The sequence below is a fragment of the Trachypithecus francoisi genome, unplaced genomic scaffold (assembly GCF_009764315.1).
Source record: "Trachypithecus francoisi isolate TF-2019V2 unplaced genomic scaffold, Tfra_2.0 Lachesis_group20, whole genome shotgun sequence".
Taxonomy (NCBI): Eukaryota; Metazoa; Chordata; class Mammalia; order Primates; family Cercopithecidae; genus Trachypithecus; species Trachypithecus francoisi.
This window is the reverse complement of record NW_022681466.1, coordinates 6,428,204-6,453,051: the sequence shown is the minus strand read 5'-3', so window position 1 is coordinate 6,453,051 and position 24,848 is coordinate 6,428,204. Positions and strand designations below refer to the sequence as shown.

The 24,848-nt window shown below is 53.8% G+C and overlaps 2 protein-coding genes across 7 annotated transcripts; one reads left to right on the top strand and one right to left on the bottom strand.

The window, feature by feature from the left end:
* Positions 1–220: 220 nt before the first annotated feature.
* On the top strand, positions 221–1,944 carry NT5C (5', 3'-nucleotidase, cytosolic). 3 transcript variants are annotated; one of them, XR_004430439.1, is made up of 6 exons: positions 221–636; positions 900–1,000; positions 1,075–1,135; positions 1,315–1,429; positions 1,510–1,785; positions 1,835–1,943. XR_004430439.1 is itself a non-coding variant. In XM_033182131.1 (5 exons), the coding sequence occupies exons 1-5, from the start codon at positions 463–465 to the stop codon at positions 1,689–1,691; spliced, it is 633 nt and encodes a 210-aa protein (XP_033038022.1). In that variant the 5' UTR covers positions 221–462; the 3' UTR covers positions 1,692–1,944. The 3 variants fall into 3 exon arrangements, 2 of the variants coding, with proteins under 2 accessions (XP_033038022.1, XP_033038023.1); XM_033182131.1 differs by having other exon boundaries at positions 1,510–1,944; XM_033182132.1 differs by having other exon boundaries at positions 1,537–1,943.
* A 944-nt stretch (positions 1,945–2,888) lies between these two features.
* ARMC7 (armadillo repeat containing 7) lies at positions 2,889–24,519 on the bottom strand. 4 transcript variants are annotated; one of them, XM_033182127.1, is made up of 4 exons: positions 24,070–24,519; positions 23,843–23,986; positions 8,542–8,629; positions 2,889–4,421 (listed from the first exon to the last, which is right to left on the bottom strand). In XM_033182127.1, exons 1-4 carry the CDS (start codon positions 24,158–24,160, stop codon positions 3,911–3,913), a joined length of 834 nt encoding a protein of 277 aa, XP_033038018.1. In that variant the 5' UTR covers positions 24,161–24,519; the 3' UTR covers positions 2,889–3,910. The 4 variants fall into 4 exon arrangements, with proteins under 4 accessions (XP_033038018.1, XP_033038019.1, XP_033038021.1 ...); XM_033182128.1 differs by lacking the exon at positions 8,542–8,629 and having other exon boundaries at positions 3,520–4,421; XM_033182130.1 differs by lacking the exon at positions 8,542–8,629 and having other exon boundaries at positions 4,281–4,421; positions 23,907–23,986; positions 24,070–24,293.
* Between the last annotated feature and the right edge of the window lie 329 nt (positions 24,520–24,848).

Genomic DNA, 24,848 nt, shown 5'->3' with positions numbered 1-24,848 from the left:
CATGCGGCCTAGGCGACGGAGCAAGACTCCCTCTCAAAAAAAAAAAACAAAACCGTGGAGCTAGCCCCACAGGTTTAGGACCCTTGACTCCTCGTTAGATGCTTCCCCGTATTTCAGATCAACCCTTTGTTGGGCCCCTGGAAGGTCGGTCCCCTACTAGTAACGTGGGGTGAACGGGGGTACGTCTGATGCGGACAAAGTCTGGGTCCCGAGAAAGCGCAGGGTCAGAAAAGTGCCCCCGAAAGCCGTCCCTGCACCCGAACCCTAGGAAGGCCTCGCGCAGGGCCTTCGGCAGCGGTTTACGACCTGGGCGGGGCGTGCCGGAGGCTCTATGCAAATCAGCCCAGCGGACCCCGTCCAGCGCCCGGGCTCCGGAAGCAGCGCTCCCCTCCCACTCCCCGCGCTTCCGGCCGGGCCCGCGCCCCCCAGACGCCGAGAGCCCGCAGCCCCGGCCCGGCGGCGATGGCGCGGCGCGTGCGTGTGCTGGTGGACATGGACGGCGTCCTGGCCGACTTCGAGGCCGGCCTTCTGCGGGGCTTCCGCCGCCGCTTCCCTGAGGAGCCGCACGTGCCGCTGGAGCAGCGCCGCGGCTTCCTGGCCCGCGAGCAGTACCGCGCCCTGCGGCCCGACCTGGCGGTAGGGGGCGCGGGGTCCCCACACGGGCAGGGCCGGCTTGCTCCGTTCCCGAGGTCACCCCCTTCTGTGTGAAGGGCGCAGAGCCCTTACCCTGGCACCCGCGGGCAGCGCACCCTGAGGAGCCTTTGGGCGCGTGCCCCGACCGAAGCCCCCTCCGCAGCTCTGAGCCCAGGCCCAGAGCCCCCAGGAACCTCCCTGCGAGTCCTCGCGGGAACTGGATCTGCCGGAGGCAGAAGCCGGGACCCAGAACTCTTGTCTTTCAGGATAAAGTGGCCAGTGTGTACGAAGCCCCGGGCTTTTTCCTGGACCTGGAGCCCATCCCGGGGGCCTTGGACGCTGTGCGGCAGATGAACGACCTACCGGAGTAAGGAGAGTGGGGGCGGGCGGAGTCCTGGGCGGGCTCCCGGCTCCCGGTGGTAACCGCGACCTTCTCCGCAGCACGGAGGTCTTCATCTGCACCAGCCCCCTGCTGAAGTACGACCACTGTGTGGGTGAGAAGGTGTGGCTGCTCCGCCCCTGCTCCGCACGTGGAGCTGCCTAAATCCTGATTTTAAAAAGAAACCACCAGAAACCCAGAAGGTCGGGGGTGGGGGCCTCTCAAAGGCTTAGACCCCACTCCCTGTCTCTGAATTCCGGCTCCCACCAGGCCCTACTCACAGACCTGTGTCTTCTACACAGTACCGCTGGGTGGAGCAGCACCTGGGGCCCCAATTCGTAGAACGAATTATCCTGACAAGGGACAAGACGGTGGTCTTGGGGGACCTGCTCATTGATGACAAGGACACAATTCGAGGTTGGATCCGTTATCCTTGGCAGCCTCCAGGCCTCTAGCCTGCCCTGATTAGGGAGAGGAAGTAATCATGCCCATTACAGATGTCGGCGCTGCCTTTCTTGTCCCAGGCGAGGAGGAGACCCCGCGCTGGGAGCACATCTTGTTCACCTGCTGTCACAATCGGCACCTGGTCCTGCCCCCGACAAAGAGACGGTTGCTCTCCTGGAGTGACAACTGGAGGGAGATCTTAGACAGCAAGCGAGGAGCCGCGCAGCGGGAATGAGCGGGGATGCCGCGGGCAGCAGCTGGAGCTGAAGGAAGGGCAGGGGCACCACAGAGCCAAGTCAGGGCGGCATCGTGCTGGTGCCTCTGGCCCTGTGGAGTGGAGCAGGCAGATACCGTTAAGCGCTGTGCTGCCGGGCCCCAGGCCCAGCCACCCGGTACCTCCCGAGAGGCTGCCGCTGGCCCCTGGCTTGTATGGAAATAGTGGGAAAACCAGTTGGAACTCTTTAATAAAAGACCTTGGCTTTCTAGTCTTCTAGGACCCTTTATTTGGGAACATAAAGGGACAGGCTCCCTGGATGGGTGGATGAGCCCTTCCCTCCCCTCAGCCCAGTGGTCCCTGAATCTGCCCCATTTCCATGCCCATGTGGATACCATCCTTGTAGCACCTGCCATTCCTGGGCCATCTAAGGGGTCAGCCTTGAGGGGGTACACAAGAGGCAAGAACCCCCCATTTTCCCTGAGTAACTTTCCATCAGGTCCCACACTCCTTCTGTTGACCGGGGGGCACCGTGGACATGAAGCCACATCCTTTATGTTGCTGTCTCTTCCTGTCTCCCTTGAGCACCATTTTCACTGCATCCCTCATGCCCTCATGAGATACACTTCTGGGGTAGGGCTCCCCATCACTGAGTGTGACAGCAAAGGAGGAGGGCCAAAGCTTTCAGCCAGGGGCATGTGGTAGCGAGTCCGGGAGGAGGGCCGAAGCTTTCAGGTGGGGCCGTGGGGTGGCCAGTGGGGGAGGAGGAGGGCCAAAGCTTTCAGGTGGGGCCGTGGGGGAGGAGGAGGGCCAAAGCTTTCAGGTGGGGCCGTGGGGTGGCCAGTGGGGGAGGAGGAGGGCCGAAGCTTTCAGGTGGGGCCGTGGGGTGGCCAGTGGGGGAGGAGGAGGGCCGAAGCTTTCAGGTGGGGCCGTGGGGTGGCCAGTGGGGGAGGAGTAGGGCCGAAGCTTTCAGGTGGGGCCGTGGGGTGGCCAGTGGGGGAGGAGGAGGGCCGAAGCTTTCAGGTGGGGCCGTGGGGTGGCCAGTGGGGGAGGAGGAGGGCCGAAGCTTTCAGGTGGGGCCGTGGGGTGGCCAGTGGGGGAGGAGGAGGGCCGAAGCTTTCAGGTGGGGCCGTGGGGTGGCCAGTGGGGGAGGAGGAGGGCGAAGCTTTCAGGTGGGGCCGTGGGGTGGCAGGGGGGAGGAGGAGGGCCGAAGCTTCAGGTGGGGCCGTGGGGTGGCCAGTGGGGGAGGAGAGGGCCAAAGCTTTCAGGTGGAGCTGTGGGGTAGCCAGTGGGGGAGGAGGAGGGCCAAAGCTTTCAGTCAGGGGACCATGGGGTGGCAAGTGGGGGAGGAGGAGGGCCAAAGCTTTCAGGTGGGGCCGTGGGGTAGCCAGTGGGGGAGGAGGAGGGCCAAAGCTTTCAGGTGGGGCCGTGGAGTGGTGGGGGGGGGGGGAGGAGGGCGGCCAAAGCTTTCAGTCAGGGGACCATGGGGTGGCAAGTGGGGGAGGAGGAGGGCCAAAGCTTTCAGGTGGGGCTGTGGGGTAGCCAGTGGGGGAGGAGGAGGGCCAAAGCTTTCAGTCAGGGGACCATGGGGTGGCAAGTGGGGGAGGAGGAGGGCCAAAGCTTTCAGCCGGGGCGGTGGGGTGGCAAGGGGAGAAGATGCAGTTCCCAGGGCTGGCGCCTCTACTCCGACATATCACCTGCATGGCCTTGTGCTTGATGCCCAATGGCCACATTAAGTCACTGGGCTGTCACTCAAGGGCAGGGACCATATCTTCATCTTGGAATCATGGTGCCTAGCAGATAGCAGGGCTGGGTGCACAGTCAATGCTGGGTCACAGGTTATCCAGGTTGGCATCCACCAGGCCCAAATGCCCAGCTTGGAGAGCCCCTGGGGGAGGTATCCATCCTCCACAGCCCCTCACCACATCTTCCCAGGGTGAGATCCTTTTACCATGAGGCATCTCATTCCTATCCCTGAAAACGACTCCAGACACTTGTGTTAAGGGATAATCCCTGATTTCCCGCAGCAAAGGCAGCTCTCCTAAGCCTCAGTCCCAGCTCTTAGAACACTATACTGCAAAGCCTCTGGGTCCAGGCACTTGGCCACTTCTTACACCAGGGCCTGAGCCTGGCAGTGGTGGCACCAGACGTAGGGTAGAGAGTGCCGGCCTATGAAAGCAGCTCCAGTTTGATCTCCGCGTGCCTCCGAGTCTGGCTTCCTCACTCCCGATGGCATTTCATCACAGTGTAAATGCCTGTCCTGCTGAAAGAACCCGCCTTGCAAATGGCTGAAAACGCACCAGTGGGGCAGCTAACCCTGTTCCCTGCGTCCACATCAGGACCGTGGTCTCCAGCAGTAGGGGTGCTACGGTCTCGCGGTCCCCGTGGATCAGCGCTGCCGTGGGGCCATGCTCCTCGGCAGTGGGATACCCAGGGCGGAGTGCGCCTGCCGGCTGCGGGCCTCGGCCACCTGGCGCGGGGAGCAGAAGTCCTCCAGGAAGATCTGCGCCAGGTTCCGGAGCCTGGCACTGGCCGAGAGGGAGAAGCGAAGCATGCACTGCACCACAGGCGCGGCGGTCAGCTCCGGGGAAAAGCTGCGGCCCGGCGGGCTCAGGTGCATGAGCGTGGTAATGGCGGACAGCACTGTCTCCTCGTTGGGGCTGGACAGGCAGTTGATGATGAGTGGGACGCCTCCTGCCTGCAGGATGTGCTCCTTGTTGGCCCGGTCTGGGCACAGGTTGCACAGGCCTCCTGTGGGAGACCAAGGAAGAATCTGGATGCTGTCGCCCCGGGCCTCCTCCCAGCTCCCCAGCTCATGAACCCCAGGGAGGGCCCAGGCCGTTGAGAAGCTGGTCCCAGCACAAGCGATCCAAAGCCCATTCCGGCTCCTGCCTTCTCGGTTCTGGAAAGACCTGCCTGCTCCCGCCTGCCATAGCCCAGCCTTCCAGAGATGCGCACAAAGCCCTTTCCCTCTCGGTTCAGCCAGTTCAATGGCTGATACGCTTTCTTTTTTCCCTTTCTTAAATGTAAAAACCTAAAACAAGGCCGGCCCAGGCACAGTGGCTCATGCCTGTAATCCCAGCACTTTGGGAAGCTGAGGTGGGTGGATCACCTGAGGTCAGGAGTTTGAGACCAGCCTGGCCAATATGGTGAAACTCTGTCTCCACTAAAAATACAAAAATTAGCCGAGCGTGGCAGGTGCCTGTAATCCCAGCTACTTGTGAGGCTAAGGCAGGAGAATCGCTTGAACCTGGGAGGCGGAGGGTGCAATAAGCCGAGATTGCACCATTGCACTCCAGCCTGGGCAGCAGAGTGAGACCCTATCTCAAAAAAATAAACTAAAAACCTATAATGTATCATCACCTTAGAACAATTTATAAAAATTATAAACATATAAGATGATGGTTTCATGGGTATATACTTACACCAAAATTTATCAAATTGTACCCTTTAAATATGTACAGTTTATTATGTCCATCATATAGCAATAAAACTGGTAAAAAATACTAGAATGGGCTGGGCACAGTGGCTCACACCTGTAATTCCAGTGCTTTGGGAGGCCAAGGCAGGAGGATCCCTTGAGCCCAGGAATTCAACACCAGCCTGGGCAACATGGCAAAACTCTGGCTCTACCAAAACATACAAAATTAGCCAGGCGTGGAGGTACATGCCTGTAGTCCCAGCTACTTGAGTGGCTGACGTGGGAGGACTGCCTGAGCCCAGGAGGTAGAGCTACAGTAAGCCATGACTGCACCACTGCACTCCAACCTGGGCGACAGAGTGAGACTCTGTCTCAAAAACAAACAAATAGCTGGGCGCAGTGGCTCACGCCTATAATCCCAGCACTTTTGGGAGGCCGAGGTGGATGGATCACCCTGAGGTCAGGAGTTCCAGACCAGCCTGGTCAACATGGTAAAAAACCCCATCTCTACTAAAAATGCAAAAATTTAGCTGGGCGTGGTGGCACATGCCTGTTATCCCAGCTACTTGGGAGGCCAAGGCAGCAGAATCACTTGAACCCAGCAGGTGGAGGTTGCAGTGAGCCGAGATCACGCCACTGCACTCCAGCCTGGGTGACAGAGCAAAACTCTGTCTCAAAAAAATAAAACAAAATAAATAAATAAATAAATAAAATAAAAGCTGGCGTAAATCATGCACAGTGGTACATGCCTGTAGTCTTAACTCCCAGGGAGGCTGAGGCAGAAGTATGACCTGAAGCCAGAAGTTCAAGACCAGACTGGATAACAAAGGGAGACCCGACCCCATCTCAGAAAACTGATCAAGCAGCAAGCAGAGTATCCCATTTTTACTAAATACTTACATGTATTCACATATTTCAAATTGTGGGATGAAAAACAAATGTTTTTTTGTTTTTCCCAACGTGCTGGGACTATAGGCATGAGCCACGGTGCCCGCCCCAGCTTTTTACATTTAACAATATATTGTGATGAGCGGGGCATAGTAGAGCCCGCCTATAGTCCCAGCTACTAGGGAGGCTGAGGTTGCAATGAGCCGAGATTGCACCATTGCACTCCAGCCTGGGCAAACCAGTGAAACTCCATCTCAAAAAAAAAAAAAAAAAAAAACCCAAAAACAATGTATTGTGAACATCTTTCCATGCCAATAAATGCACATTCATGGCTATGCAGTCATTGTAGATTAATGGTAAGGAGTGTACCATTTGACATATGTAGTGTAATTAAGAGATTAGAGCATTTTAATGTTATTTCCATGTCACCGTTACTAGGATTCTGGAGGAAAAGAGAAAAGGCAACAGTGAGAGATCAGTGGTTCTGCATCAAAGAACTCATGTGCTCAGGTAATGTGGCTGGAATCCCACCCCCATTCCCTCAGGTCTGGCCCCCTCAGTGTAATGACCTCTTGGCCCTGGGGACAGATGCTACCTTGTTTTGGAGGTCACTCTGCTCAGCACCGGCTGCTCACGGTGGGAAGATGACTTTCTGTGCATCCTAATTGAGCTTCCTGTCATCACGGTACCCCTCCCTTTGGTTCCTGCTCAGTGGAGGAAGCCACCTCTCAGCTCATTTGCAAAACATGCCCAGTGTCCTCAGTGACCAATCAGGAGTGAAGGCCACAGCTCTACCCACTTGCCCTGTTTTTCTGGAAACTAACAAAGAGAAGATTTACCTGAACCTGAAACCCAACTAAGACATCTTCCCCAGCTGGAGGTACAGGTGCCCATGGTGCTCCTGCCAAGGACCCTCCTCCACTGACTGGGGCAGGAGCCTGCCAAGGTTTCACTCTGCTGCCTGCCCCCGAGCAGCACCTGGGTCAGACTGGTCCTGCTTTGGGGAACCTTTTTTTTTTTTTTCTTTTTTTTTGAGACGGAGTCTTGCTCAGTCGCCCAGGCTGGAGTGCAGTGGCGCGATCTTGGCTGACTGCAACCTCCATCCCCTAGGTTCAAGCGATTCTCCTCCTGCCTCACCCCCTCCCGAGTAGCTGGGATTACAGTCACATGCCACCACGCCTAATTTTTTTGTATTTTTAGTAGAGACGGGGTTTCGCCATGTTAGCCAGGCTGATCTTAAACTCTTGACCTCAGGTGATCCACCCATCTTGGCTTCCCAAAGTGCTGGGATTACGGGCATGAGTCACCGCACCCAGCTGGGGGAACATTTATTACAGGATCCCACTGCACGTGGAGTAAATTCCAGACCCCCGTGTGCTCCTTACCCCTGAGCTGTCCTGTCTGTTCTTCCCTCTCCCTGGCACTCACTGCAGTTGCCAACCTCAGTCCATCCCTGAGACCTTTCAGCCCCCAGCTGTCACACGCTGACACCCTCTTGCTGCTAACAAGCCCTCCACTGCTCTCCTTGTGAGTAGCGTCTTCCTGGGATACCAGACTAGGTGCTCTGCCATATCGGGGTGGCCCTTCGTCACCCAGTTCTTTAAGCACTGACCCGGGGGTGAAGGGTTGAAAGAACCGCGGATGGTCAGGGGGCTGGACAGGATGGCTCCCTGACATCCCGCCCACTCTGGACTTCTGTAGTTCTTAGATCTGGGCTGCAGCTCATAGGCAGGACACGTCTGAGAGACGGAGGGGACTCTTTGGCCTCTCTGGAGTCCTGAGAAAGAGGAGCAGCAGCAGAGGGCAACTAGGCACCGACCGAGAGCCTCTCCCCATGGGGCCCTTGGAGCCTCCCTTGCCAGTCCCACCTCAGCACTTCCTAAAGCACAGGGTGGCCCCTAGCATGGCTGTGGCGTTCTGTGGGCTGTCTTCTGTCCTTCCACCATGAGCTGTAAGGCAGGGCTCAAGCTCCTGGAACTGTGGACACTTCACTGAGCATGCACTGGACACATGACTGAACCCTAGAAACGAGTGCTATCATCACCCCCATTTCCGTGGGAGAAGTCAAGGCTATGAGAGGCTGAGTAAACTGCCCAAAACGCTAAAGAGGGGGAGCCTTCTGCCCCTCCCAAGAGAAATGGCGGCCTCTCATGGGAAATGGCGGCCTCTGGAAGCAGTAAGGACAGCTCATCCAGCCTTGGGCAGATGCCAGGTTCAGTCTGGAGCAGGGGCAGTGGAAGTGCTATGATTGGACTCAGCTGCTCAGACACACCCGCGGCATGTCTCCCCAGCTGACAGGGGAGCAGCCTCCTGTGCACACTGGACTGCAGGTGGGGTGATGGGATTTCTGTGTAAAGTGTGATAAGATGAAGCCCAAGTCACGGCCTGCCAGCTGAGTCATCACCACACCCAGGTGCACCTGGGCAGGACACGGCCACCCAGACTGCAGAAAACCAGAGGGTGGGGCAGGAGGAGGCCTCAGGAAAGCCACCCTCTCCCCTCCCTCCTCACGCAGAGGCCCGGGAGTCTCCAAGGATGGGCCAGGTGCCTGCCAGAGCTCACCAGCTGCTTGGGCACCCTCCACAGTAGCAGGGACTTTCCTGAAGTCCCTCTGTCTGGTGGACAGTGTCCGTTAGAGATGAAGAAGGGGCTGAGGGCCAGAAAAGAAAAGGGCAGAGAGCTTCAGGGCAGGAAGGCTGACCTGGAGCAGAAAGATGAGCCAAGATGGCTCCAGAGGACCCACAAGAGGCCACAGCCGCAGCTGCTTTGAGCTTCTCCCTGGGTCTAACTGTGTGAACCTGCCCTGAAGAACTGAAGACGGCCATGGAAAAAGAGCAACGTGGAAACTTGGAGCTTCCTAGAATGCTCCGTAATAGTCAGATGGCTAAATTATGGAACATGTGTATGATGAAACAGTATACAGTACTTTTTTTTTTTTGAGTATGAGCCTCGCTCTTGTCATCCATTCTGGTGTGCAGTGACACGATCTCGGCTCACTGAAACCTCCGCCTCCTGGGTTCAAGTGATTCTCCTGCCTCAGACTCCCAAGTAGCTGGGATTACAGGCATGCACCACCACGTCCAGTTAATTTTGTATTTTTAGTAGAGACGGGGGTTTCACCAAGTTGGCCAGGCTAATCTCGAACTCCTGACCTCGTGCCTTGGCCTCCCAAAGTGCCGGGATGACAGGCGTGAGCTGCTGTGTTCTGCGATATTTACAGTTCTTTTTTTTTTTTTTTTTTTTTGAGACAGAGTCTGGCTCTGTAGCCCGGGCTGGAGTGCAGTGGCCGGATCTCAGCTCACTGCAAGCTCCACCTCCCGGGTTTAGGCCATTCTCCTGCCTCAGCCTTCCAGGTAGCTGGGACTACAGGCGCCCGCCACCTCGCCCGGCTAGTTTTTTGTATTTTTTAGTAGAGACGGGGTTTCACCATATTAGCCAGGATGGTCTCGATCTCCTGACCTCGTGATCCGCCCGTCTCGGCCTCCCAAAGTGCTGGGATTACAGGCTTGAGCCACCGCGCCCCGCCGCCATACTGCAATCTTAAAAACGATTATAAAACAGAAAAGAGAACAAGTTCTGACTGCCTAATGAACATGCTCTGGACAAGACAGAGAAAACAAGCAGCAAGGGCTGGGCCTTCGAGACTTCAGGAAACACAGAAACTCTATACGAGAACCCTGAGGGAGGCAAAAGAGGAAACCCCACACGAAAGCAAGATGAGAAAGCTGGAGACTAGGGGAGGTCAGGTGGGACCTCAGCTCACACGCCATGTCAGGCACTGGTGCAGGCAGGGACAACCCGGACCATGAGGGGAAGGTCAAAGGATGGTCCCAGGGATTAAATGAGGTGATGGTGGTTGGGCACGGTGGCTCACACCTGTAATTCCAGCACTTTGGAAGGCTGAGGGTGGATCACCTGAGGTTGGGGGTTCAAGACCACCCTGGCCAACATGGCAAAAATGCATCTCTACTAAAAATATAAAAATTAGCTGGGCATGGTGGCATTCGCCTGTAGTCCCAGCTACTTGGGAGGCTGAGGCAGGAGAATGGCTTGAACTCGGGAGGCGGAGGTTGCAGTAAGCCCAGATCGTGCCACTACACTCCAGCCTGGGCAACAGGGCGAGACTCCATCTCAAAAACAAAACGAGGTGATGCTTCTGACAAGTGCTTAGCTGGCACCTGGTACCTGGTGGCTGGGCAGGCCCTCAGTAAGGGCAGCTCGAGATACAGCTACATCTGGGGACTCGCCCATGCTGACATGAATCAACCTAGGGTCAAAGTCTTCACAGGGGGCTGGGCGTGGTGGCTCACACCTGTAATCCAGCACGTTGGGAGGCCGAGACGAGTGGATCACCTGAGGTCAGGAGCTCTAGACCAGCCTTGCCAAGATGGTGAAACTCCGTCTCTACTAAAAATACAAAAAAATTAGCTAGACATGGTGGCAGGGGCCTGTAATCCCAGCTACTTGGTGGGGGGCTGAGGCAGGAGAATCGCTTGAACCCAGGAGGCGGAGGTTGCAGCGAGCCAAGCTCACGCCATTGCACTCCAGCCTGGTGGGACAAGAGGAAGACTTCGTCTCAAAATATATATATGTATATTATATACATTACATATTATATAACAAGTATATATTATATAATAAATATATAATATTACATATGTTATATATTACATATATATTATATATCATATATATATCTTCACAATGGATTAGTAGTTCTTGGGTTTTCCTTTAGTGTTTTGCAAATGTCTCCTTCGATTTCAAGTCTGAAGGACAGATAGCACATAGAGTAAGCTACCCTTTGTGTACGAAGGCAGGGTGGAGAAGAACACACCTCTGTGTATGAACTCACCCTTGCAAGACGCCAAAGTGTAATAAGGAAACGGGTTAGTATGAGACAGGGAACAAGGCAGAAGGGACCAGAATGGAGGTGAGACTTCTGAAAATACCCTGTAATACAGTTTTGACTTATGCATCACGGCTTTTCATAATTTTTTTTTTTTTTTTGAGACAGCGTCGTGCTTTGTCACCCAGGGTGGAGTGCAGTGGCGCAATCTCGGCTCGCTGCAACCTCCCCCTCCTGGGTTCAAGCGATTCTTCTGCCTCAGCCCCCCAGGTAGCTGGGAGTATAGGCATATACTGCCACGCCTGGCCAATTTTTGTATTTTTAGTAGAGATGGGGTTTTGCCATGTTGGCCAGGCTGGTCTCGAACTCCTGGCCTCAAGTGATCCACCTACCTAGGGCTCCCCAGTGTTGGGATTACAGGTGTGAGCCACCGTGCCTGGCCTGTCACATAGCATTTAAACAAGACAGTTCTTTATGACCGACAGGGCAAGGGTGTCAAAATTTGTTGCTAAAAAAAAGATACAGAGGCTGGGCGCAGTGGCTCACACGTAATCCTAGCACTTTGGGAGGCCGAGGTAGGCAGATCATGAGGTTAGGAGTTAGAGACCAGCCTGGCCAACATAGTGAAACACCGTCTCTACTAAAAATACAAAAAATTAGCCAGGCGTGGCCGGGCGCAGTGGCTCACGCCTGTAATCCCAGCACTTTGAGAGGCCGAGGCAGGTGGATCACGAGGTCAGGAGATCAAGACCATCCTGGCTAACACGGTGAAACCCCGTCTCTACTGAAAATACAAAAAATTAGCCGGGCGTGGTGGCGGGTGCCTGTAGTCCCAGCTACTCGGGAGGCTGAGGCAGGAGAATGGCATGAACCCAGGAGGTGGAGCTTGCAGTGAGCCAACATTGCATCACTGCACTCCAGTCTGGGCAACAGAGTGAGACTCCGTCTCAAAAAAAAAAAAAATTAGCCAGGCGTTGTGGTGGGCACCTGTAATCCCAGCTACTCGGGAGGCTGAGGCGGGAGAATCGCTTGAACCCAGGAGGTAGAGATTGCAGTAAGCCGAGATCCTGCCATTGCACTCCAGCCCGGGCAACAGTATGAGACTCTGTCTTGAAAAAAGGATACAGCATATAGAGACAGCATGCCACCACATATGTATAACATGCAGGAAATTTACTGTATACATATTTGTTTATAAATCCTGAAAATATCCCTGGTGAGCACACAGAAACAAATACTTGTGGTTGCCTCTGGAAAAAGCTACTGAGGGAGAGCTACTGTTCACGACTCTTTGAATTTCATACCACCTGAACCAGTTATGTATTAACATAGATAGCGTGCGCACACATGCACCCTGCTTGTGCCTGGTACTAAAGGGAGGGGGAACTGGTCTGGGAGTAAGGGCACATGGGGAGGTGGCCTTTGCGTAGGTCGGGGACAGCCTGAATCTTGCCTGCTGAACAAATGCTGAAGGCGGCTGGAGACATCCAGGGAGAGATTAATGGAGCGAGAATCTCAATGTCACCTCCTTCCTGTGTTGGGAATCCCGCTACATGTGGATGGCAGGAGAACTGCTTCTGAAGCAGAAACATGTGTGGCCCAGGATCAGCAAGAGAAGGAGACACAGGGCAGCCACCCAATACAGAAAGGAAGCAAGGCTCTGTGCCAGGCAGACCCAGTGAGAACCCCAGCACTGCCACTGAGGACCAGCTGACCAGAGACAGCTACTGAATTTCTCTAAGCCTTGCTTTCTTCACCAGTAAAATGGGCAGAGAAAGTAAATGATGTGATCAGCGCATCTTGCTTGCACACACAGGTGATGTGGAGTCAGCATGCACCTGCTCAGAGCCAGGGGCTGGCAGTGCCAGACCTGCAGCCTCATATGCAGAAAAGTGCCGGCACATACAGGCAGAGTTTATCAATGAGAAAGCAAGTGCCTGCATAGCCAGTATTGAGGTGATCCATAAGCCTTCACATGTGCCTTTCTGATCCAATCCTCTCCCTCCCTCAGAGGTGCACACCTTCCTAATCACACTGTAAGTATTACTATGCGTATAGCATCACTTGCTAAATATTAGGTTTGTAAGATTGTTGCATGCAACTGTAGATTTCATTTTCGTTGCTAAATAGTAGAACTATCTGGCCAGACACGGTGGCTCACGCCTGTAATCCCAGCACTTTGGGAGGCTGAGGTGGGTGGATCACAAGGTCAGAAGTTCAAGACTATCCTGGCCAATGTGGTGAAAACTCGTCTCTACTAAAAATACAAAAATTAGCCGGGTCCCAGCTACTTGGGAGGCTGAGGCAGGAGAATCACTTGAACCTGGGAAGCAGAGGTTGCAGTGAGCCGAGATCGCACCACTATACTATAGCCTGGGTGACAGAGCAAGACTCCGTCTCAAAAAAAAAAAAAAAAGAAAAATATCCTATGATGTCAGTATCCATTCTCCTGCTGACTGTCTCCAGTTCAGGACTGTTACAGACAGTGCTGCTGGTGGCATTTCACTGCATGTGCACGTACCCTAGCCCTATGGATTTAAATGCTGGGTCATGGGGTGCGCCTGCTATCTTCAACTTTACAAAATACTGTTTTTTTTTTGTTTGTTTGTTTTTTCCTTTTGAGACGGAGTCTTGCTCTGTCGCCCAGGCTGGAGTGCAGTGGCCGGATCTTGGCTCACTGCAGGCTCCGCCTCCCGGGTTCACGCCATTCTCCTGCCTCAGCCTCCCCAGTAGCTGGGACTACAGGCGCCTGCCACCTCGCCCGGCTAATTTTTTTGTAATTTTTAGTAGAGATGGGGTTTCACTGGGTAAGCCAGGATGGTCTCGATCTCCTGACCTCGTGATCTGCCTGTCTCGGCCTCCCAAAGTGCTGGGATTACAGGCTTGAGCCACTGCGCTCGGCCTTTTTTTTTTTTGAGATGGAGTTTCACTCTGTCGCCCAGGCTGCAAGTGCAGTAGTAGGATATTGGCTCACTGCAACCCCTGCCTCCTGAGTTCAAGCAATTCTGCCTCAGCCTCCCAAGTAGCTGGGATGACAGGCACGCACCACCACGCCTGGCTAATTTTGTCTGTATTTTAAGTAGAGACGGGGTTTCACCATGTTGGTCAGGCTGGTCTCAAACTCCTGACCTCAAATGATCCACCCATCTAGGCATCCCAAAGTGCTGGGATTACAGGCATGAGCCACTGTTCCCAGCCCAAAACACTGTTTTCCAAAGGCTGATGAGGATTCATTTACCAGCCTTTATCGGAACACCACTACCATCTGGTGGCAGCTACATGTATTGCAGGAAACAGAACACAGGAAAGAGATTGACCTGAATTCTGGGAGGCCACCTTCTTAAAACTTTTTTCTTTTTTTGAGGAGTCTCGCTCTGTCACCCAGGCTGGAGTGCAGTAGTGAGATCTCGGCTCACTGCAACCTACACCTCCCGGGTTCATGCCATTCTCCTGCCTCAGCCTCCCGAGTAGCTGGGACTACAGGACAACCAGTTTTCATGAAAGCAGAAAATTATCTCCTGATTCCTTTATATCTCCATGCAACATCTAGGATGGTGCAGGTATACAGGACATCTAAGAGTCAGTCAATGGTGCTGTGGGCAGACACTCCCAGATGAATTCCAAAGGCTACCAATGCTTTCATTTAGGACTTGAACTCAGAATTCTTTCATTCAATGACTATTTACTGAGATCCTGGCTTTACATCTAGTTTCCATAATTCATCCACTTCCCATCCAACATCCCAAACAAGGGCAGCTCTGGCCTAACCAAGGCTCCCTCCCAGTGTCTGTTCCTTCTTTTTTTGTTTGTGGTTTTTTTGGAGACAGTGTCTTGCTCTGTCACTCAGGCTGGAGGGCAGCGTTGTGATCATGGCTCACTGCAGCCTCGACCTTCTGGGCTCAAGTGATCCTTCTGCCTCAGCCTCCTAAGTACCTGGGACTACAGGTGTGTACCACCACGCCTCATTAATTTTTTATATTTTTTTGTAGAGATGGGGTCTTACTATGTTTCCCAGGCTGGCCTCAAACTCCTGGGCTCAAGTGATCCCCCGACCCCAGCCTCCCAAAGTGCTAGGATTACAGGCATGAGCCACTGCACCCAGCCCCAGTGGCTGTTCCTCTGTGACACTGGTACAATGTGGCCCCCGACTGTGGGCACTACCAGTCGCAGCAGAAATTACTTCCCACCAGAACTCACTCAGGAATGTGGCAGAGGCAGCAAGGTACCGTAGAGACAAAGAACAAAGGAAGAGGCTAGGTGCGGTGGCTCATGCCTGTAATCCCAGCACTTTGGGAGGCCGAGGTGGGCGGATCATCAGGTCAGGAGTTTGAGAACAGCCTGACCAATATGGTGAAATCCCGTCTCTACTGAAAATACAAAAAAATCAGCTGGGCGTGGTGGGGCGCGCCTGTAATCCCAGCTGCTCAGGAGGCTGAGGCAGGAGAATTGCTCGAACCCGGAAGGCAGAGGTTGCAGTGAGCACTGCACTCTAGCCTGGGTGACAGAGACTCCATCTCAAAAAAAAAAAAAAAAGAACAAGGGACTAGAGTCTGAGCCTGGTGCCAGCTGGGTTCCCGGGGCACGGAATTTGGATCCTGGATGACAGGGGCGAAATCCTGGCTCCAGTCATCACTAACAGTGGGAGCCCCAGGCAGTGGACTTGCCCTCACTTGGTGGTGGGGGTTCCTGATATGTAAAAAGGGGTTAGAACCATCTGCCTTGCTGTTAATGACAGATTCAGAGGCCTTGTGGGCATGTGGTGAGCACATGGTGTGCACTGGGCGGGCATCTAGAAGAGGCAGCTTTTATCCCAACAGCACCCAAACAAGCGCCCTGCACCCTGGGAAGAAAAAGCAGCAGAAGCACAGGAAAGGGTCAATAAACTAGTTCTACAATTGCTCTAAATGGGCAAATCCACGAGAGGCCACAAAAGAGGCCAGAGACTTGAAAACCCGTGCATGTGTTCCGCAATCGCTGTAACTGGATCCTTCCTCATGGCTGTGGCGGTGCCGACTGTAGCCAACTGAGAGGAAGCCCCAGGGAGACCCCCCCAGAGAGGAAGGTGAGCGAGGCCAGGCTGCTGCTGGTGAGTGGTTGCTGCCACTGCAGTTCCGCTGCCACTGCTGATGGGTGGAACTGCAGTGGCAGCAGGGTGGCAGCCAGGGCCAGATTGAAGCCCTGGCTGACATCGAGAGAGCAGGGGCTTCTCTAGGGGACTGCAGGCCCGCAAGCATGGAAACAAAGGAACATCTTGAATCCCTTCATGAAATTCCAGGCACCGAGCTAGCCCTGAGAAGCAAATGAACAACTTGATAAGCAAGAACGTAATAGCTTAAAATAATAGCCAAGGAAGTCAGAATCAGGGGCTATCTGGTTTCCCCACAGAAATTAAAGATAACATCTTTTTGTTTGTTTTTGAGACAGTCTTGCTCTGTCGCCCAGGCTGTAGTGCAGCGGCACGATCTTTGCTCACTGTAACCTCTGCCTCCTGGGTTCAAGCGATTCTCCTGCCTCAGCTTCCTGAGTAGCTGGGATTACAGGCTCCTGCCACCGCGCCTGGCTAGATTTTGTATTTTTAGTAGAGATAGGGTTTCACCATATTGGCCAGGCTGGTCTTGAACTCCTGAGCTCAAGTGATCCACCCGCCTCAGCCTCCCAATGTGCTGGGATTACAGGCGTGAGCATCCGCGCCCAGCCTAAAGATAACATCTTAACATCTGTCCTTGAGTTGCTTTTCAGAAACCTTGACCCTTAACAAAGAGTTCTCCTGGCACTGAGACCTCAGATAAGGGGAACTGAACACTGCACTCTGACCACTCTTTAGACTCCCTGAGGGGCCTGGAGGACAGGCTCACAGGTCATAGCTAACATTCTTTTTTGCTGATGCCAAATTTGTAGACAAAGCTTCACCTCCTTAACCAATCACAAACCAGAAAATCTTTGAAGCCACCTATGATCCCATCCCTTGGAGATATCCTGCCTTCTTAGGCCAAACCAATATATAGCCTCCTGGTATTGATTTAAAACTTTGTCTATAACCTCTGCCTCCTGCCTTTAAACACCCTTACCCATAAGCCATCTGGGAGTTTGGGTCTTAAGCATGAGCTGCCGGATTCTTCTTGCTTGTCACCCTGCAATAAAGGCCTCACTTTGGGCTGGGCACAGTGGCTCACGCTTGTAATCCCAGTACTTTGGGAGGCCAAGGCAGGTGTTCGAGACCAGCCTGGCCAACATGTCGAAACCCCGTCTCTACTAAACATACAAAAATTAGCCAGGCATAGTGGCAGGTGCTTGTAATCCCAGCTACTCAGGAGGCTGAAGGCAGAATTGCTTGAATCAGGTAGGCAGAGGTTGCAGTGAGACGAGATTGCGCCATTGCACTCCAGCCAGGGCAATGGAGTGAGACTCTATCTCAAAAACAAACAAACAAACAAACAAAAAACAGAAAACAAAGCCTCACTTTCTCACACTGCAATTTTGTCAGTAATTGGCCTTAGTGTGCAGGGTGAGCGAATCCATTTGGTTGGAGAGCATCCAGCTTCCAGCCCTCAGAGGAGGCAGAAATGCTGGGCCACAGGCCGGGCGCGGTGGCTCAAGCCTGTAATCCCAGCACTTTGGGAGGCCGAGACGGGCGGATCACGAGGTCAGGAGATCGAGACCATCCTCGCTAACACGGTGAAACCCCGTCTCTACTAAAAAAAAATACAAAAAACTAGCCGGGCGTGGTGGCGGGCGCCTGTAGTCCCAGCTACTCGGGAGGCTGAGGCAGGAGAATGGCGTGAACCCGGGAGGCGGAGCTTGCAGTGAGCCAAGATCCGGCCACTGCACTCCAGCCTGAGCGAAAGAGCAAGACTCCGTCTCAAAAAAAAAAAAAAAAAAAGAAATGCTGGGCCAAAGAGCAGACCTCAGAGCTGCCACAGCAAAGCCAGCATGGAAGAGTACCTGTGAGCGTGGTCGCTGCAGGCACAGACGGAAGGAAGCCTGCATTCTCACCCTGGCCTGTGACAGCCAGACAAGGGGTAGCTGTCTGCACCACAGCTTCCTTATTGATAAAAAGAGCCATTTGGAGTAAACTCCTTCCTACCTTTCACTCCACAATCCTAGGAATTGGAACTCCTGAAAGGGCAGGAAAAGGGCCAAGGGAATAGCTTGTAGACTGACTGCTTTGGGTTTAAGTCTCAGGTCTGGGACTCTTTATTTTATTTTTTTGAGACGGAGTTTCACTCTTGTTGCCCAGACTGGAGTGCAATGGCACGATCTTGGCTCACCTCAACCTCTGCCTCCTGGGTTCAAGCGATTCTCCTGCCTCAGCCTCCCGAGTAGCTGGGATTATAGGTGCGCACCACCACGCCCAGCTAATTGTATTTTTAGTAGAGATGGGGTTTCTCCATGTTGGCCAGGCTGGTCTCAAACTCCCGACCTCTGGTGATCCACCCACCTTGGCCTCCCAAAGTGCTGGGATTACAAGCATGAGCCACTGCGCCCGGCCTAGATCTGGTACTCTTTAAACCTTTGGCCAGCCCACGGAACCTCCCTAAGCCTCAAAGTCCTGATTGGAAAGAAGGCAGTGGAAGCACATCTACTTCAGTACTATCTCCAATGCACAAGCAAGCGCCTGGCACCCAGTGGGTGCTCCCCAAGTGTGAGCTAATGCCATCCGTGATGGGGACACAACAGCACCAGGCCAGCAGCCAGGCTCTCCCCACCTAACATTGCCTGGACACCCTCTGGGAGGCTGAGGCTCGGCGTTCCTGTCATTCCATGATGTTTTTCCAGAAGGTAAGAATTCCTGGAGCAGATGAGTGGTTCCCTTGAGAGGACGTTATCCCATCCCCCACCTCACCGCTCTGGGAGAAGCGGCGACTGCTCACCCTCAGAGGGTTTTGGGTATCATTTGTCTTGGATGGTGACCAAGAGGATCCTGTCTACGGCTGCAAACACTGACCCTAAAAGAGCACTGTGGTGCCTCCTTCAATTCTCTCGATGGGAAGCAGCTGCTGGCACTGTCCCCATCTGACAGATGACTGGAGGAGAGCCCACACCCAGATGCCTGCCTGACCCCAACGCCCAGCTCTCATCCAACTCACTGTGCTGTTTGCCAACAAGCAGACATTTGTTTTGTTTGTTTTTGTAGGGACAGGGTTTTGCTATGTAGCCCAGGCTCCTCTCGAACTCCTGGGGACTCAAGCGATCCTCTTGCTTCAGCCTCCCAGAATGCTGGGATTACAGGTATGAACCACCCTGCTCAACCAAGCAGATACGGGTTTTGGTTCTTTTTTTTTTTTTTTTAAGAGACAGTCTCACTCTGTCACCCAGGCTGGAGTGCAGTGTCGTGATCTTGGCTCACTGAAATCACTGTCTCCTGGTTCAGGTGACTCTTCTGCCTCAGCTTCCAAGTAGCTGGGATTACAGGTGCGCACCACCATGCCCAGTTAATTTTTGTATTTTTAGTAGAGACGGGGTTTTGCCATGTTGGCCAGGCTGGTCTCAAACTGACCTTAAGTGATCCACCCGCCTCGGCCTCCCAAAGTGCTGGGATTACAGGTGTGAGCCACCTGAACCGACCCTGCTTAGGGGTGCTGCACCAAGTCATGGCCAGGACTCCACATTATTAAGTGAAGATTCCTTGCTTTTCCTTCCCCTTCTCTCCTCCTCCCTAGGCCAAAAGGCCTAAGCACTCAAACCATGCAGGCAGAAGCAAGGCTGGTGCGCGCTCAGGGAGATCACAATCTCAGGGCTGCCACAGGGGATAAGAGACTCAAAGCTCCAAAGCGCAGCACGGAGCCTTCTCCAGAAACAGCAGAATAAGTGCCTGTCGGGGATCCCCAAGCAGAGACACTAAGAGAAAGGGAAGCGACGCCAGTAAGAACACACTTGGGGGCTCTCCTTCTCAGTTATGCATAATAAACATACGCGAAATCTCATCTGCAGAGGGTCCCGCGGAGGGATTCCATGCTGAGAAAGCTACTGTGCTTGGGGTGGGGGTGGGGGGTGGCTTGCTCTGGCAGAAGAGAAAAAAGGAGGAAAAAATGGTTGGGAGAAGTAAAACTGGTGATAATGACCCCAACAATTCTAGATAAAGTAACTGCACAGAGACGCAGATGCACAGACACACACCCACACTTCTGCTCCCACAACCACCTGCAAGGCAGGCAAGGCAGGTGAGGAAACCACGCTCGGAGAAGGGACAGGACTCAGCTAGGAATCAACTGAGAAGTGGAGACGCTGGGACCGCGGACTCCAGGACCCGGGCCCAGTCACCCACGTGGGGAAGCTGCCCAGGGTGGCAAGAACCCAGGCCAGGCCCACGCCGCCCCCATAGCTCAGTGGATCCGGACCTCAGGGTACCCCTGTCCTGGGAAAGTTGCTTCCTGACCCTGAGGAAACGCCAGCAGGAAAGACTCCACTTGGTAAACATTTTTTGTGGGCACTACTCTGTGACTTCCGCCAATTTTTCTCCAGGGTCAGCAGCTTGATTTGGAGGAGCTCTATCGCCCCCTGGTGGACGTTTAGCCACATGCCTCTGCAGGGGCCACAGTCACCATTCAGAAAGCAGCAGCTGTGTGTGGGGCAGAGGCATGAAAAGGGAGGGGACGGAGGACATTTTAGAGACCAACTTTTTAGAATATTTGTTTGGCATAACAATCTTCTAGACGAGCTAGCATCACTCGGGGACCTGGGCAACTAGGGCTCCTGCGCTGGCTTGGCTTTAGCAGGCCCCACTCTGGTCCTCTGCAGGGCAGTAAGTCCACCTAGCTCACCCAAAGCCCAGGGCCGCCCTTCCCCTGCACCTGGAGCTCCAGGCCCTCAACCTGCTCCCACAGTCGCATGGACCTCTCTTCAGGATCCTGACTCCCAGGGGTGAATGCCACCGTTGGTGTGCACACTTCCAAACCCAGGGAGTGGCCAAGGGGCAGCTGTCCGTGGGGGTGTGAATCTGCTCACACATGTGCTGGAGCCCCTCATGGAGAAAAGATCCTCATTTGCAGTCTAGTCCCAGGAACCTCCTCTCCTCTTTAGAGGAGACCTGGGCGGTCTTTGAAAAATTTGAATCACACTTATAATAATGTATTTTTAAAAATGTGTTACTTGGCCGGGCGCGGTGGCTCAAGCCTGTAATCCCAGCACTTTGGGAGGCCGAGACGGGCGGATCACGACGTCAGGAGATCGAGACCATCCTGGCTAACATGGTGAAACCCCGTCTCTACTAAAAAAAAAAATACAAAAAACTAGCCGGGCGAGGTGGCGGGCGCCTGTAGTCCCAGCTACTCGGGAGGCTGAGGCAGGAGAATGGCGTAAACCCGGGAGGCGGAGCTTGCAGTGAGCTGAGATCCGGCCACTGCACTCCAGCCTGGGCGACAGAGCGAGACTCCGTCTCAAAAAAAAAAAAAAAAAACCTTCAACCCAATTTCTAGATTATAGGAAATAAAGGGGATAAAGAACAAATCACAAAGAGGCAATGAGACAAACCAGAAGGGGGAACATTTGCATTCCTGGTTGGGGCCTTCAAGAATCAGTGTTATGAAATGAGGGTCTGTTTAGGGTTACAAGAGATTTATCTCTTGGGGCCAGGAGTTCGAGACCAGTCTGGGCAACACGGTGAGACCCTGTCTCGACAAGAAATTAAAAAAAAAAAAAAAAAAGCCGAGTTCAAGACCAGTCTGGGCAACACAGTGAGATCCTCTCGAAAACAAATTAAAAAAAAAAAAGGTGGGCATGGTGGTGTCCACCTATAGTCACAGCCACTCGGGAGGCTAAGGCAGGAAGACTGCTTGAGCCCAGAAGTTTAAATTTATGGCGAGCTATGATCACACCACTGCACTCCAGCCTAAGTGACAGAGTGAGACCCTATGTCAAAAAAGAGAAAAAGATTTAAGATAATTTATGTAGTGACTTCCTTCCAATGGGTATAATACATAATATGTAAAGAGGGGAAAGAGTAATTTTACAGTGGAGAAGCCTGACAAGACTTCAGCCAGGTGATTACACGCGTGTTGCCCAGGCTGGAGTGCAGTGGCTATTTACAGGTGCAATCATGCAATCGTAGCACACTACAGCCTCAAACTCCTGGGCTCAAGCGATCCTCCTGAGTATCTGGGGCTACAGATGTGCATGGCTTGAAAAAGGAATTTTTGTTTGTTCTCAAAATTTTGTTTGCTTCGGCCGGGCGCGGTGGCTCAAGCCTGTAATCCCAGCACTTTGGGAGGCCGAGACGGGCGGATCACAAGGTCAGGAGATCGAGACCATCCTGGCTAACACGGTGAAACCCCGTCTCTACTAAAAAATATAAAAAAACTAGCCTGGCGAGGTGGTGGTGCCTGTAGTCCCAGCTACTCGGGAGGCTGAGGCAGGAGAATGGCGTGAACCCGGGAGGTGGAGCTTGCAGTGAGCTGAGATCCGCCACTGCACTCTAGCCTGGCGACAGAGCGAGACTCCGTCTCAAAAAAAAAAAAAAAAAAAAAAAAAAAAAATTTTGTTTGCTTCAAACTATTTCCCACGGCCTAGATATAAGTTCCTGCAAGCTCTGGTGCCGCTTAACTCTCTAAAGTCTTTTTGTGCCATTCTCCACTTCACTACAACGATCCTGCCACATTAGTCTTCCTTGTGGCTCCTTCCTGTTTTAAGGCCTTTGCCCATGCTGTGTCCCTGCTAAAATGCCTTTCTCATGACGGCCAAAACTGAAGTAACCCCCACCTTCTACTGCTGTCTCTCATCACCCCATTTATTTCCTTCTGAGCATCATCTTTTTTGTTTGCTAACCACCTGTCCCCCTACTAGAATGTAAGCTCCTGAGGGGCAAAAACTTTCCCTAACTTGTTCACCATACTCCAGCATTTAGAGCAGTAGTTTACATATACAGTACATGCCCAGTAAATATCTGCCCAGTGAATAAATCAATAGGTCTTAAGATCATAACTACTACAGAAGCCATAAGTTACAGACTGCAAGCCATCTCTGCTTCTCCTGATATGAAAACACTAAATATGAGTTACTTTTGTTTCTCAGACAGATCCTCGTTCTGTCACCCAGGCTGGAGTACAGTGGCCCAATCCCAGCTCACTGCAGCCTCGTCCTCCCAGGCTCAAGCAATCCTCCCACCTCAGCCTCTTGAGTAGTGGGACACCACGCCAGACTAATTTTTTTTTTTTTTTTTTTTTTAGCAGAGACGGGGTTTTGCCAGGCTGGTCTTGAACTCCGGGACTCAAGTGATCTGCCTGCTTCGGCCGCCCAAAGTGCTGACATTACAGGTGTGAGCCACCTCACCCACCTGAAATGGTTTTTTTTTTTTTTTTTTTTTGAGACGGAGTCTCGCTGTTGCCCAGGCTGGGGTGCAGTGGCGCCATCTCGGCTCACAGCAATCTCCACCTACCGGATTTAAGTGATTCTCCTGCCTCAGCCTCCCGAGTAGCTGGGATTACAGGTGCCCGCCACGCCCGGCTAATTTTTGTATTTTTAGTTACAGACAGGGTTTCATCATGTTGGCCAGACTGGTCTAGAACACCTGATCTCAGGTGATCCGCCTGCCTCGGGCTCCCAAACTGCTGGGATTACAGGCGTGTGCCACCGCGCCTGGCTACAAAACTGCTCTTTTTAAAACATCTTTTTTTTGAGACATGGTCTCACTCTGTCGCACAGGCTGGAGTGCAGTGGCGCAGTCTCGGGTCACTTCGGCCTCTGCTTCCCAGACTCAAGCAATCCTCCTGCTTCAGCCTCCAGAGTAGCTGGGCCTACAGGTGCACACCACTGTGTGCGGCTAATTTTTGCTCCGGCTTAGCTGGGATTACAGGCACTAGCCACAACGCCCAGCTAATTTTTGTACTTTTAGTAGGGACGAGGTTTCGCCAACTGGCCAGGCTGGTCTAGAACTCCTGACCTCAGGTGATCCGCCCGCCTCGGCTTCCCAAAGTGCTGGGATTACATGTGTGAGCCACCACGCCCGGCCCCAAGGACTCACTTCTAACTCACTTATCTCACCCCGGCCCACTTAGGCATGTAGCGAACGGGCCCAGCCCTTACCAATAGCAAACTCCACCAGGGCCTCATTCTCCTCCGACAGCGAATCCAGAAATAAATCCAGGACCTGCAGCTGCCGCAGATACTCGTAGTTGCTGGGGTCATAAGCGAAGTTGGCGAGGTTGGCGAGGACTTGCTCCTTGGCGTCTGCAACGGGAAAGCGGCACTGGAGCCAGGTCCGGGCGGCGGTCACAGCCGACCCTGCCACCTGGTCCCACCGTGGCTCTCACCTTGGCTCTGGGTCTCCTGGAATTCCGTGACCAGCGCCTGCAGGTATCCCAAACGCCCGACGTGGGGGTCCACCTTCGGCTTCTGGGCCATGGCCGGCGTGACGGAGGACCCCCAGGGACGGGCGGGAGGGTGGGAAAGGTGCAGGGGGAAAGCCGAGCGAGACCCTCACCCACCCTCCACCTGTCTGGCGAGGGAAGACGGGGGGACGGCAAACGGGCTTCTTTCCTGGGTTCAGACTCTGCAGTAATTTGCAGCTGGAAATGGAATGCGGGGAGATGGGCCGGGGTCTCAGAATCCTGTAGGAGTTGGGTCTGAAAATCGAAATTGGGGCGCGGGAGACAGGGAACCGTCCGCGGGTTGGAGCTGGCGGAGTGGGCACTGGCGCCCAACCCCCCGGCTCCGGGGCTCGGTTCCAGGCCCCCGGCGGAAGCCGCGCTGTCCCCACCCCCAAAGGCGCGGAAGGGGCAGGACGAGGCAGGCGAGGGGCGGGGCCGTCGCCGAACTCCTTGGCGCGCGTGCGCGGCGCGTTTTCGGTGTTCTGGACACGGAAGCTCTTTAACCTGTGCTGGAACCAGCTGCGAGCCGCTTCGCCTAGGGAGGTGCGGGCGTGGGTGGATGTACTGCGAGGAGCAGCCTTGTCGCCCATATCCCATGTCCAGCTGCAAATTATTGCAAAATCTGAACACAAGAAAGAAACCCACTTGTCGCCCCCGCCGACACGAAGGCGGGTGAGGGCCTCGCTCGGCTTTCCCGCCCCACCTTTCCCACTCTCCCGCCC